This window comes from Lampetra fluviatilis, chromosome 25, assembly GCF_964198595.1.
Source record: "Lampetra fluviatilis chromosome 25, kcLamFluv1.1, whole genome shotgun sequence".
Lineage (NCBI taxonomy): Eukaryota > Metazoa > Chordata > Hyperoartia > Petromyzontiformes > Petromyzontidae > Lampetra > Lampetra fluviatilis.
Window position 1 is genome coordinate 7123993 of NC_136299.1, and position 12545 is coordinate 7136537.

Consider the following 12545-nt stretch of genomic DNA (forward strand, 5'->3'; position numbering starts at 1 on the left):
GGCGTAGTAACCCCATGGCGCTTCCTCTTCACGTGTTCTTTAACAAAAGAAATAACGTTTTTTTTTAAAGTGTGAACATTGCATACTCCAATCTCAATCATCTCCATGCCTCCCGTGATTCACGTGCCTTGTGCGTGGGCACGCCCATTCTGATTCCCACCCTCCCTCTCCCCGCCCACTGTGAAAACAGACGCTGCTCCGTGCAGCTCGCTTTTTTTCGCTCCTTCCTGCTCTGTTCTCCCTCTCTCCCCTCCCCTCTCTCCCCTCCCCTCTCTCCCCTCCCTCCCCTCTCTCCCCTCCCTCCCTCCCCTCCCCTCTCTTCCCCGATACCTCGGCCCGGTCATTCCTTCTCCCGCTTGCTCCCCTTCCTGCACGGGAGCTCCTCCTCCCTTTCTTCTGCTGCTGCTGCTCATCTTGAGCCGGGCTCTTCTTTGTGTCTGTCTCGGGGACTTGCTTCGCTCCCTCCCTTCCCTCTCCCATTGCTTTCTTTCACCACACATTATACCTTTACCTCTGCTCCCCTCCCCGGAGTCTACGACTCTGGTGAATGTGAACCGTGACGCCGGTACACAACGATTTAACTCGTTTCAAATGACGTCTACAGTCGACCTTATTGGCCAATACACCGGTAGGAATAGTAACGAGGGCGGCCTTCCGGAATCGAAACCATGAATCTATGAAACGAGTGGCGAACGCGCTACCGCTGGGCCACGTCACAGTCCCATCTGTAGCATGTGCTACGGAGAAGGGCCATTGCCCGAAACGTCGCCGCTTATATATTGTTTAATTTTTTAATATTTACGCATGTTGAACTTTTTACGCACCGTACGTAGCCAACCGTGCTCATCGGAGGTGCGGGGGGAAGGAACACACGAAAATAATTTCTAAAGAAATACGTTTTCAATTTAAATGTAAAAGTGCATAGCTCATGAAGACGGCAGACACGTCCACGCGGACGTGTCTGCTGGGCGAGTTGTCGTTTGTGCTCGAGCACCACCGCCAACGCATCAAAGACAAAGATCCCCCATATAGCCTTAACAGACTGTAGGGGCAAGTGCTGTTAGCGAGCACCTATGAAGGCTGGAACGGTAACACGAGGGCGTGGGTGCCAGCACCACGCCCGACCGCCTTTGTCTCCCTAGTGGCAATGTTTACACACCGCACCAGGTACGCATTTAAGGCTGAGTCGACATAGGGGAGGCCCGGGACCGGTTCAGATAATCGTCACCGATGTTGGCCGTGAGCCGGAATCGAACCCGTGTCGCCGGGTTTATAGCGCAGCGCGCTAACCGCTACACCACCGCTCCCCAACGCATCACCACCACCATCACCACCATCACCACCAGCACCACCACCATCACCAGCAGCAGCAGCAGCACGAGGTTTAACGTGTCCCCCAAACGGTCACGTCTCTCGTGCTGCGCTCATCCCGGCGCTGCGCCCGATCAAACATGAGGCGCACGTGGCCACCTGAGGAGCGCCGCGGGCGTGTGAGGGGGTGGGGGGTGGGGGGGCTGTGTTGAAAGGCGATGTTGGAAGAAAAAAAACCCCCCACCGAGAATCGGAGAAACAACAACGACGGCGGCGTCGCAGGTTCCTCTCTTAGCGCGAACAAATAAACGTCGCTCCGGGCTAAGAGAAGCATTGTCGAGGTAATTTACTTGTGCCTGTGTGTGTGCCTGTGTGCAGGTGTGTGTGCCTGTGTGTGTGCCTGTGTGCAGGCGTGCGTGTGTGTGTACATGTGTGTGTGCCTGTGTGCAGGTGTGCGTGTGTGTGTACATGTGTGTGTGTGTGCCTGTGTGCAGGTGTGCGTGTGTGTGTACATGTGTGTGTGTGTGCCTGTGTGTAGGTGTGCGTGTGTACGTGTACACGTGTGTGTGTGCCTGTGTGTAGGTGTGCGTGTGTACATGTGTTTGTGTGTACATGTGTGTGTGTGTGTCTGTGTGTGTCTGTGTGTGGGTGTGCGTGCGTGTGTGCATGTGTGTGTCTGCGTGTAGGTGTGCGTGTGTACATGTGTGTGCCTGCGTGTAGGTGTGCGTGTGTACATGTGTACATGTGTGTGTGTGTACATGTGTACATGTGTGTGTGTGTGTGCCTGTGTGTAGGTGTGCGTGTGTGTGCATGCCTGTGTGTGTGTATGTGTGTGGGGAGTTGCAGTGCTCCGGTTTTGCGCGCTGCGCTACGAACTCGGCGACCCGAGTTCAATTCCCGTTCACGACCAACACCAGTGACGATTATCTGAACCGGTCATGGGACTCCCCTAGATCTACTAAGCCTTGAATGAGTACCTGGTGCGATGTGTGGTAAACATCGTCACTAGGGAGACAAAGGTGTTCGGGCGTGGTGCTGGCCACCCACCCCCTCGTGTGCCGTATCCGCCTTCATCGGTGGCTCCCTAATAGCCCTTGTCCCAACAGTCTGTTTAAGGCTATACAGGGGATCTTTGTCTTTGTCTGTGTGAATGTGTATGTCAGTGTGTGTGTGTTGAATTCGGCACAATGGGCAGCACAGGTGGCGCATTTGTCAGCCATCTCAGTCAGTCAACCCATAAACACCTCCTGTCAGCAGCAAGAGCCTACCGCACGTCACGCGTGATAGCCTCAAGGTGCACCTAGCCTGGCACAAGCGCGGCTATTGTTGTTGTTGTTGTCGAATGCCCCTTCTGCGTAACACATCATTCATTCGCCCGACATTGCACGCTAATGATGTGCTATGACGTGGGAATGAATTGAAAAAGAAACATTGCCCGAAACGTCGCCTATTGTATATAGCTTTCCTTTTATGTCCACGAGTTTGTGTGTGCGCGCGTGCATTAATCGTCTCGTGAATAAGACATGCGGTCACATAATGGCGCCGCCTCTCGGCGGTTACACTTGCGGTGAGAATGGCTCGATCAGTGGCTACTCTCCGGAGACTCTCGCCTGTTGTCACTCTCACCTGTTGCCACCCCCACCTGGTGTCATCCCCACCTGTTGTCTCTCACCTGCGACCCTTGACCATCGCGCCAACGGGGCAGATCGCGGCTCATTCCGAGCAGCAATTGCCACCACCTGAAGTGGCGAACCCATGGCCGTGTTCTCCCGATTAGGAGGAGATACACTCCTTGTTTTTTTGTCTATCTGTGTATTAAGTCGTCATCTGGGGGAGGGGAGGGTGGGGAGAGTGCGTCTTATAATCCGGTATATATATTTGTTGTACTCAATACCTTCGTCAATACCAGAGTGGCGTTAACATATATCTAACAGGCGACGTTTTGGGTAATGGCCCTTCTTCACAACACATCACGAGGAAGAGGCATTACCCGAAACGTCGCCTATCATATATTTATCTTAGGGCAGTTATTGTACAGGTGTGGCTTTGAGATGATCTCCGTACAGGTGTGGCATTGAGATGATCTCTGTACAGGTGTGGGATTGAGATGAACTCTCTACAGGTGTGACATTGAGATGATCTCTGTACAGGTGTTGTATTGATGTCTTCTCCGTACAGGTGTAGGATTGAGATGATCTCCGTACAGGGGTGGGATTGAGGTCTTCTCCATACAAGTGTGGCATTCAGATGTTCACCTAGGTCCGTGTGCCCTCTGCAGACCTTCACGGCCTGGTGCAACTCACACCTGAGGAAGGCCGGCACGGGCATCGAGAACATCGAGGATGACTTTCGGAACGGCCTCAAGCTCATGCTGCTGCTCGAGGTCATCTCAGGTGAGCGCGAGACCCACAGGTGGAGAGATGAACGCACAGCCCGCGTCCACCACCACTTCTTCTTGCACACCTCCACTCGGAATCCCCCGCCCTCACGCACAAACACAGAGTTCCCCCGTATATCCTACACAGACTGTTGGAGCAAGTGCTGTTAGTGAGCACCTATTCAGGCCGGAATGGGCCCACGAGTAGATTGATGTAGCCAGAACACACGCCCGGCCACCTTTGTCTCCCAGGTGGTCATGTTTACACACTGCACAATGCACTCCTTTGAGGCCCAGTCGACCTAACCGAGGCTCAGGACCGGTTCTGATATAACTCGCCACTGATGCTCGCCCTGGCTGGGAATCAAACTCAGGTGGAAGGGCAGCGCACTAACCACTGCATTTCCGCTCGCCACAGACGAAGGCGCGCGCACACGGGCATGCACACATATGTATACGTCCGTGTGTGTACGTGCACAGCTGTAGGTGTGAGCATGTATAGGCGTACGCGTGTGCATGGGGAGGTCCTCGTCCAGCTGTGCATAGAGAAAGCGTTACCCATGCGGATTACTTATTGATATTGGCAGCCCAGGTCGCCATTTCAAGAGAGAGAGAGAGGGGGCCCCCTTTCCCACTCGAACTGCCTCTGGCTGTAAATCCCAAGGCACTTGACCCCTGGTGACCTTTGGGCATAGACGTTACCGGGGGCGGGGGGATCTCTGTGGCTTTGCGTGGTCAAAGCCAGGGGAGTCCATTGGATGTCTCATTCAAAACTAAATCTGAGACGCGCTCCCGGTAGCCACACTGGGATGGAATCGAACCTCAAATATAAGAGAGAGAGAGTGAGAGGTGAAAAAATTAACCCGTAAAAACAAAGTTTTTCACTATAAATCCTTTATATGCGTGTTCAATGGGCCACAACCCAGCCCACATTGGTCTTTGAAACGGGCGGCTAGAGTCCTCTCGTCCTCTGGCTTGAGATGGCTGCCACCTATGGGTCAGATGATTGCCTGCCACCATTAAGCAATTGGTAATTAAATATAAAAAAAAATTCCTAAAAAGTGTCAAATTTTGGAAATTGTTTTTTTCACGAAAATAAATTGTCACGCATAACGAGTCTGTGTGCAAAATGTCAGCTCGATTGGATCACGGAAAGTGGGTTAAAAAACGACCGAAAGATTTGCACGGTCGTAAGCGCGCAAGCAAGTGAACTTAATATAAAGGATTTAAAAAGAGAGAGATAAAGAGGGAGAGCGATGGCGAACTTTAAAATCCCCGACACACACCACGCTCGTTGTGGCCGAGCTTCTCTCGCCGGTCGTTCACGCGGCTTCTGTCACTCGTCCTGACTGTGGAGGCAGGTGGGGGGGGGGGTCACACCACGGGGTGGGTTGGTGGAGGGGGGGGGGTCAGCGAAGTTCCCCCCCCCCCCACTCCCAACTAGGTCACGGATGAGTTGAACCGGACAACTGATTACATTATCGTGCTAATCATTTGGCTAGACTGCAGTGTACAGGACACCTATTAGCCCGTGGTATATATACACAAGCAGCACGGAACTTCTGGCTACCACCGATTCAGTACTCGGCTTCATGCCCGTGCGCTGCTGTGTATGTAAATACATATTACAGGTGACGTCTTGTGTAGCGGGCCCTCCTTTATAGCACTACATGAAGAAGGGCCATTTCCCGAAACGTCGTCTATGCTATATTTTTTTAATTTAAGGCAACGCACATGTTACGTATTAATCTGCGTGTCTTAAATGATTCGGTCATCGGCATAACCAGCCTTTATATCGGAGAACGCACGGGGACTCAAACAACGCGGCGCCACGGATTTTTTTTTGTCCCGACACTTTCCGGGTGTCTCTTTCCCAAGTCATCGCACGTGGAGCGGAGAGGGTGGGACCGGTGAGGGGGGCGGGGGGTCTGGGCACCCACAGTGGCTGTGACCCCCACCCTCGCTCCCTGCCCCGGGGTGGAGGCTGCATTATTTATCCGTAATCCCCTAGGCCACCTGCATTATTCATTGTATGGCTACCACCACCACAATCACCGGGGGCAGCAACAGCAGCAGCGGCGAGGCGCTGTTCATGCAGAGGCTGCGAGTGCTGTGGAGATGACGGAGTGTTGTTGTTTTGTTGTTTTCTTGTTGTTGTTGTTGTTATCGTCACGCTTTTCTGAGAAACACGGGGCCCAAAATCCCGAAAACGCAAAGCGGCCAGAAACAAGCAGCACTGTTAATTCTGGGATAGATGAGGGCGTAAGGGATTTCTCGAATTGAGGGAGGTTATTGTTATTATTGTTGAAGGAGCTTGGGGGGGGGGGGGAGACGACGACGATGATGGTGATGATGATGGTGAAGTGCGAGGGAAGAGGCAGACAGAGAACTGAGGTGTTTCGCGGTGTGGTGAGTGACAGGGTGAGTGAGTGAGTGGGTGACAGGGTGGGTGACAGGGTGGGTGACAGGGTGGGTGAGTGACAGGGGGGGTGACAGGGTGAGTGACAGGGTGGGTGAGTGACAGGGTAGGTGAGTGACAGGGTGAGTGACAGGGTGAGTGACAGGATTAGTGAGTGACAGGGTGAGGGAGTGAGTCAGTGGGTGAGTGACAGGGTGGGTGAGTGAGTCAGTGGGTGAGTGACAGGGTGGGTGAGTGGGTGGGTGAGTGACAGGGTGAGTGAGTCATTGGGTGAGTGACAGGGTGGGTGAGTGAGTCAGTGGGTGAGTGACAGGGTGGGTGAGTGAGTCGATGGGTGAGTGACAGGGTGAGTGAGTCGGTGGGTGAGTGACAGGGTGATTGAGTGAGTGAGTGGGTGGGTGAGTGACAGGGTGAGTGAGTGAGTGAGTGTGGTGCTGCGTCCTGCAGCGGTGGTGGTCGCACGCGGCGTGGTGTTGGATGAGAAGAAGCAGTCAGTGTCTGGCAGTGACCGAGTGCCCAACACGCGTGGAGGAATCAATCGACGAGTGACTGCCACGTGACCAGTAGCTATGGCAGTAGCAGCAGCAGCAGCGATAGAAGAGCGACACGTGGAAAGTTCCGCAAGTTACGTATCGAGATGATCTCTGCCGGTGTGGGACAAAGTTCTGATCATTAATTCATCCATTAACTATGCACGACGATGTCATAGCAATGACGTCCGAATCAGCCGCTACGGAGCGCTGGGAAATGTGTCGAAACTCTTTGTTCTCGACGTGGTCCGCCAACCCTCGCTTCGCCTCCCGCTGCAGGCGAGCGGCTGCCCAAGCCAGACAAGGGCAAGATGCGCTTCCACAAGATCGCCAACGTCAACAAGGCGCTGGACTTCATCGCCAGCAAGGGCGTCAAGCTGGTGTCCATCGGCGCTGAGGGTGAGCGGAGCAGGCAGCGCGCAGATCAGAGCTTTGACCTTCGTTAATCATTGTGATGATTGTGGTATTTTCTTTTTGACATTGTTATTATTCTTATTAATACCACCCGGGAAAGTCGGCCTCAGTGAGTCTCAGGACTCGTTTTCAGGAAGGTCCCGCGCTGGGATGTTTGGCCAGTTCCTTATTGCACCGACGCACAGACACGTACCGGCATGAGCGCGCACGCACACGGGCGGTTAGCGAGCGCCTATTAAGGCCGGCACGGTGGAAGAGAGAGAGAGAGGGGGGGGCGGTGAGGCCAAACTCCGCGGTGGTGCTAGGTTTTACACATCGCACCAAGGACCTAATTGAAGGTTGAGCCGACCCAGAGGCAACCCGGGACCGGTTCTCATATCACTCGCAACTCACCAAGCTCGTAGGGGCAGTGCGATGCCAATCAATGCGCCACCGCTCCCAAATGTCACCGCCTCCCCTCCCTCCCTCCCTCGCCCCCCTCCCCCCAGCACCTGTCCGCTGCTGACACTCCCTTCCCAATATACCGCTCTATTTCAGGCGACTTGTCTAATGCGATATAACCGTTACCTTGCGCACGTCTTGAAGTCATCCGAAGCTCAGGTTTGTATATTTGTTTAATAGCTCAGTGCTGGGAATTGCCCTCTCCTGCTCACTTTCCATTTTTTGACTTTACAATCTCCATTCTTTGACTTTACAATCTTGACCTCTCGATGAGCGTCCGATCGCGGCTCTCAGCGTCCCGTCACGAGAATCCCTTCGGCCCAAGTCCCTGCTCGAGAACGGCCCGCGGAACTGGATGTCGTGGAACCGATTCTGAAAATGTTCTACGGCGACCTCTTGTCCTCACCAGGGGGCAGCACTTTCCCATCCACCCGACCACATCGACAAACGCGTGATCGTCAAACTGGCCATTTTAGCCAAACTAATTTCAAGGCAAAATGTCATGTTCACAGCGTGTGTGAAGTCTTTCGTAACTGCACTGAGACCCTCAACTCACTACACTTGAGGAGCCCGGTTCAATCACGGGCAGCCAGACTTGGCAGAGGTGGGAGTGCCCACACTTTACCCCACTGACCTGACGCTCGACTAGCAGGAGCTCTACCCGTTTACGCTGCTGGGTGGACCGCATCGGCAGGGGCAGAGGGGGTGGGGTGCAGGGGAATTTTAAAAACTTTGTCCAATTCTCTCAACTGCCGCGCCGCGTGATCGTGTGTCGAACTGGCGACCTCTGCTTTACAAGTTCAGTGTGCTGACCATTCCCCCACTGCGCAAGCCTCCTCCTCGTCATCATCACGTGCACTCTGCTTCCCTTTGACGACATGTTGTGGGTGGGTTTTTTTTGTTTCTTCTTCTTCTTCAGAAATCGTTGACGGGAACGCGAAGATGACCCTGGGAATGATCTGGACCATCATCCTGCGCTTTGCCATCCAGGACATCTCCGTGGAAGGTGCGACTCCCTCGTACGCCCGCCGTCGCCGCCGCTCCGGTTTCGTTCTCCGCAATTGGTGCCAGCGAGCCGTGACGCGCCGCCAGCCCTCGGTCGTCGACTCGGCGCCATTCGCGCACACGTTCCTGTGCCGCACTGCGCCGCGCGCGCCGCTCGCCGGGTTCACGGTCGGCCGCTCCTCAATCGTCACGGGTCCCCCGCTCGGCGCCTGCGTGAACGCAATCACAGCCAGCGGCAAAGAAAACCGCCGGCTTTGAGAAGCGAATAAAAATTGAACGGCACGTTCTATGTCTTTACCCCCCCCCCCAACCCCGTTCTACGTAGAGGGAAACGAACGATCGTCGATGCTGCCGCTGCTGCTGCTGCCCACGAGGGTCTGATTGAGCAGCAGCAGCAGCAGCAGCTGCCCAGCGCCACGAGGGCTTCTCGGTGGCCGTCGCCCGCGCGGTCCTGAGCCATCGTCCGTCATAATCGTCACCGTCGTTGTCATCGTCATCATCGTCGTCATCGTCATCGTCGTCATCATCATCATTGTCGTCATCATCGTCGTGATCATCTTTCGCTTAACCGCAAGGCTTGCAGGGATGACTCTCGCGCCTCCTCGGCTGTCAGCTCTCTCCGCGTTGGCGTGCCCTCAGTGGCCTCTGGCGCCGCAGTGGCTAGGAGATGTTAACTACCTCGCCTGGTACACAGGAGGTCGTGGGTTCGATCCCGACCCTGCCTGCTGTATATTTGGAGTCTGCGTCCCTCTCTCTCATCATCACCACGGTGGCTAGAAGATGTTAACTACCTCGCCTGGTATGCAGGAGGTCGTGGGTTCGATCCCGACCCTGACGCCTGCTGAATATTTGGAGTTTGCGCGTCTCTTTCCTTGTGGTCATGTGGATTTTCTCCAGGCCCTCCGGTTTTTCCCTCCACATTTAGAATCAACATCGCGCGTTTAGAGTATTTGGCTGCGGCTATAAATGTCCACGTGATCAGCCACTTCGTTGAGCCATCATTTGTGGCCAGGTCGGCTTCTGAAACAGAGCTACATAGCTCGGAGGGCCTTACCTGGTAAAATAAAAAAAACAGTTGATAGTTTACAGCGCGTCGTACCGTGGCCCAGCACCACGATGGTTTTGGCGAGTCGCCCCTTTACCCCGGCCACGCGTCCACACCGCCGCACTGCTCCGTTGCTGCCAAGTCTCTCGCCGGTCGTTCAACCCTCCTCCGCTCTTTAGCGCGATCACGGCCCGCGACGGATTCGTTTGCACGCTGCGGTATCCGCGGAGGTCTCGTGGGGCGTGTCCCACCTCGAGCGCCGTGAAAAAAAAATAAGTGGCGGCGACCTCCACCCCCCCCCCCGACCCCGGTACAATAGCGGCACGTGCGGGAGAGAGCCCCTCCGGCTGACCACGTCGCCGCTGTGGCACCCCCCCCCCCCCCCCCCCCCACAGAGACGTCGGCCAAGGAAGGGCTGCTGCTGTGGTGCCAGCGCAAGACGGCGCCCTACAAGAACGTCAACGTGCAGAACTTCCACATCAGGTCATTGCCCCCCCCTCCTCCTCCTCGAGACCCGTCGTCTCATCGCACATCAATCGAGTCTATCCCCCCTCCCCACTCCCCACTCCCCCTGAGGTGGCGCTCGTGACTCTGACGCAGCGCCCAGATGTCGAGAACTGCACTCGATTCTTGAGTTGCCGTGTGGAGTGACCACTGATGATGCTGATGACGCTAATAATGACAATAAATTATGATGATGATGATGATGCAACTGTGGATGATGATAATGATGACTGATGATTATGCTGATGATGACGACGATGGTCGCTGCTCCTGCTGATGATAATAATGACGATGATATTAATGCCGATGATGATGACGATGATGCCGCTGCGGATGATGCTAATGATGACGATGACATCAATGATTATGCTGCTGATGACGATGACGGCGATGGAGACGTTACGGTGATGCGTGACTTTTCCCTCGGCAGCTGGAAGGACGGCCTCGCGCTGTGCGCCCTCATCCACCGCCACCGTCCCGACCTCATCGATTACGCCAAGCTGAGAAAGGTGACAGTGCACGCGCGCACCTCGTCGTCGTCACCATCGCTCACGCCATCTCCCGGGCGGCCGGGGCGGTGGTGACGCTCGCGTGCGCCTCACGGCAGAAGGGACCTGGGTTCGATGCCCGACCAGGGCGCCCCCCTTCTGTGTGGAGCTTCTATGTTCTCTCCCCCCTGTTCTGCAATAGGGTCCTGACAAACCCCTTATTAATTGGCTGTGTCGGGTGGTGGAGGGTTACGACACATTTATACTTATGCGATCTAACCCAAAAAGCTTTATTATGAATAATATTGGTCGCGAAAGCCTGCTACGTGTTATACCTGCAAGCCAGACGATCAACCCATCACACAGCAACAGTACCTTTTTCGATTTAAAGCTTTCGTAACTGCAGGGATTCATCTTCTTGGTTATTTCGGTAAAGTCACGTAGAATGGAAATAATAAAGTAATAAAATAATAAAACATAATAAAATAATTCTCATAATTTTATTATGTTTTATTTTTATTATTTTATTTCCATTCTACGTGACTTTACCGAAAGAACCAAGAAGAGCAACAGCACGTCGTTCCCCGAGCGCCTCAGCTTAACGCTGACCTCTCACCCCCCCTTGTGACCCCAGGATGACCCCATCGGAAACCTCAACACGGCCTTCGAGGTGGCCGAGAAGTACCTAGACATCCCCAAGATGTTGGACGCAGAAGGTGAGCACAGGGGGCAGGTGGCAGGCAGGGTCAGCGTGTCGGTGGTTCGCTCGGAGTAGCGGTGAGGGTTTGGCGGATAGGCGATGGGAGTGAGGGTGAGGGTGAAGGTGAGCGATGGGACGGTGAGGTAGGGGCTAGTGTGCAGGTGCTGGGCGGATCGTGAGGCATGGTGACGGCTTTAAAGGAGGCCTTCGTCCAGCAGTGGATTGATCGTGGCTGATGGTGATGATGATGATAATTGGTGGATTGATGAAATGCCACCGATCCTGTTCTGTAATTGTGCACCGTCATTGTACAATCCTCGGTGCGAGATGGGAGTCGATTCACACTCCGCGAGCACTGCTTGTGTGGGTGGAGAGAACTGCTGGGTCGAACTTGTAGGTGACCTCTATCCGTGCTGATCTTACTGCAAAGCAACAACAACGTTACAATGATCGTGCGAATTACAATCGCAAAGGGGCCACCGCAAAGATACAATCACACACATGCAACTGCAAAGATAGAACCGAAAAGATGCAATCACCAAAAAATTACAACCACAAAGATGCAATCACAAAGATACAATCACAAAGATACAATCGCAAAGATACCACCGCAAAGACACAATCACAAAGATAGAGCGGCAAAGATGCAATCGCAAAGACGCAATCGCAAAGATAAAGTCACAGAGATAAAACCGCAAAGATACAATCGCACACGCAATGGCCAACTGATACTGCGTCAATCATCAGACCGCGACATTCATATCGTGGCAACCCTTCTCGAGGCTCATTGCCAGGAGGGTCCTGCCCCCGCGGGGTCGTCCTCTGCATTGCTCGCGTTAGCTTCTCGCCCACAGTCCCAATCCGTCTTTGTCTCTCTCTCTCTCTTTCTGTGTGTATCCTCTCCACCGCTGGCAGACGTGGTGAACACAGCCAAGCCTGACGAACGCGCTGTAATGACTTACATCTCTAGTTACTATCACGCCTTCTCCGGAGCCAAGAAGGTGAGGGAGGGAGGCCCAGAGGAGCGGGGTCGTCTCCTCGTGCAGCGAATGCCGGACTCAGCACAACGCGCTCACTACCCCCCCACAACTCCTCCTCCTCCTCTCTCTCCATCTCTCCCCGTGTGTATCTCCCTCTTCCCCTCTCTCTCCTTTCAGATCTTTCCACGGAGCTGTGCCTTTGTTGGAGCCCTTTGCCGACTGTCAATACGCCGGTTTATCTGTCTGACTGTCTGTCTGTACAATTGTTTATCTGTCTGGCTGTCAGTATGATTGTTTATCTGTCTGGCTGTCAGTATGATTGTTGATCTAT

The 12545-nt window shown here is 54.2% G+C and overlaps 1 protein-coding gene across 5 annotated transcripts in view; it reads left to right on the forward strand.

Annotated features, from left to right (window-relative positions):
• The window catches only part of ACTN2 (actinin alpha 2), a 48565-nt gene that overhangs the window by 20607 nt on the left and 15413 nt on the right, over window positions 1-12545 (forward strand). For 2 of the 5 annotated variants that reach the window (XM_078868134.1, XM_078868132.1), the window contains exons 2-8: window positions 3590-3704; window positions 6917-7036; window positions 8412-8498; window positions 9938-10025; window positions 10477-10555; window positions 11169-11250; window positions 12150-12235. In XM_078868134.1, coding sequence (XP_078724260.1) covers window positions 3590-3704; window positions 6917-7036; window positions 8412-8498; window positions 9938-10025; window positions 10477-10555; window positions 11169-11250; window positions 12150-12235 — 657 coding nt within the window. Of the gene's footprint in view, window positions 1-3589; window positions 3705-6586; window positions 6728-6916; window positions 7037-8411; window positions 8499-9937; window positions 10026-10476; window positions 10556-11168; window positions 11251-12149; window positions 12236-12545 lie in introns of those variants that run through there. The other 3 variants (XM_078868135.1, XM_078868130.1, XM_078868133.1) reach the window with 2 other exon arrangements.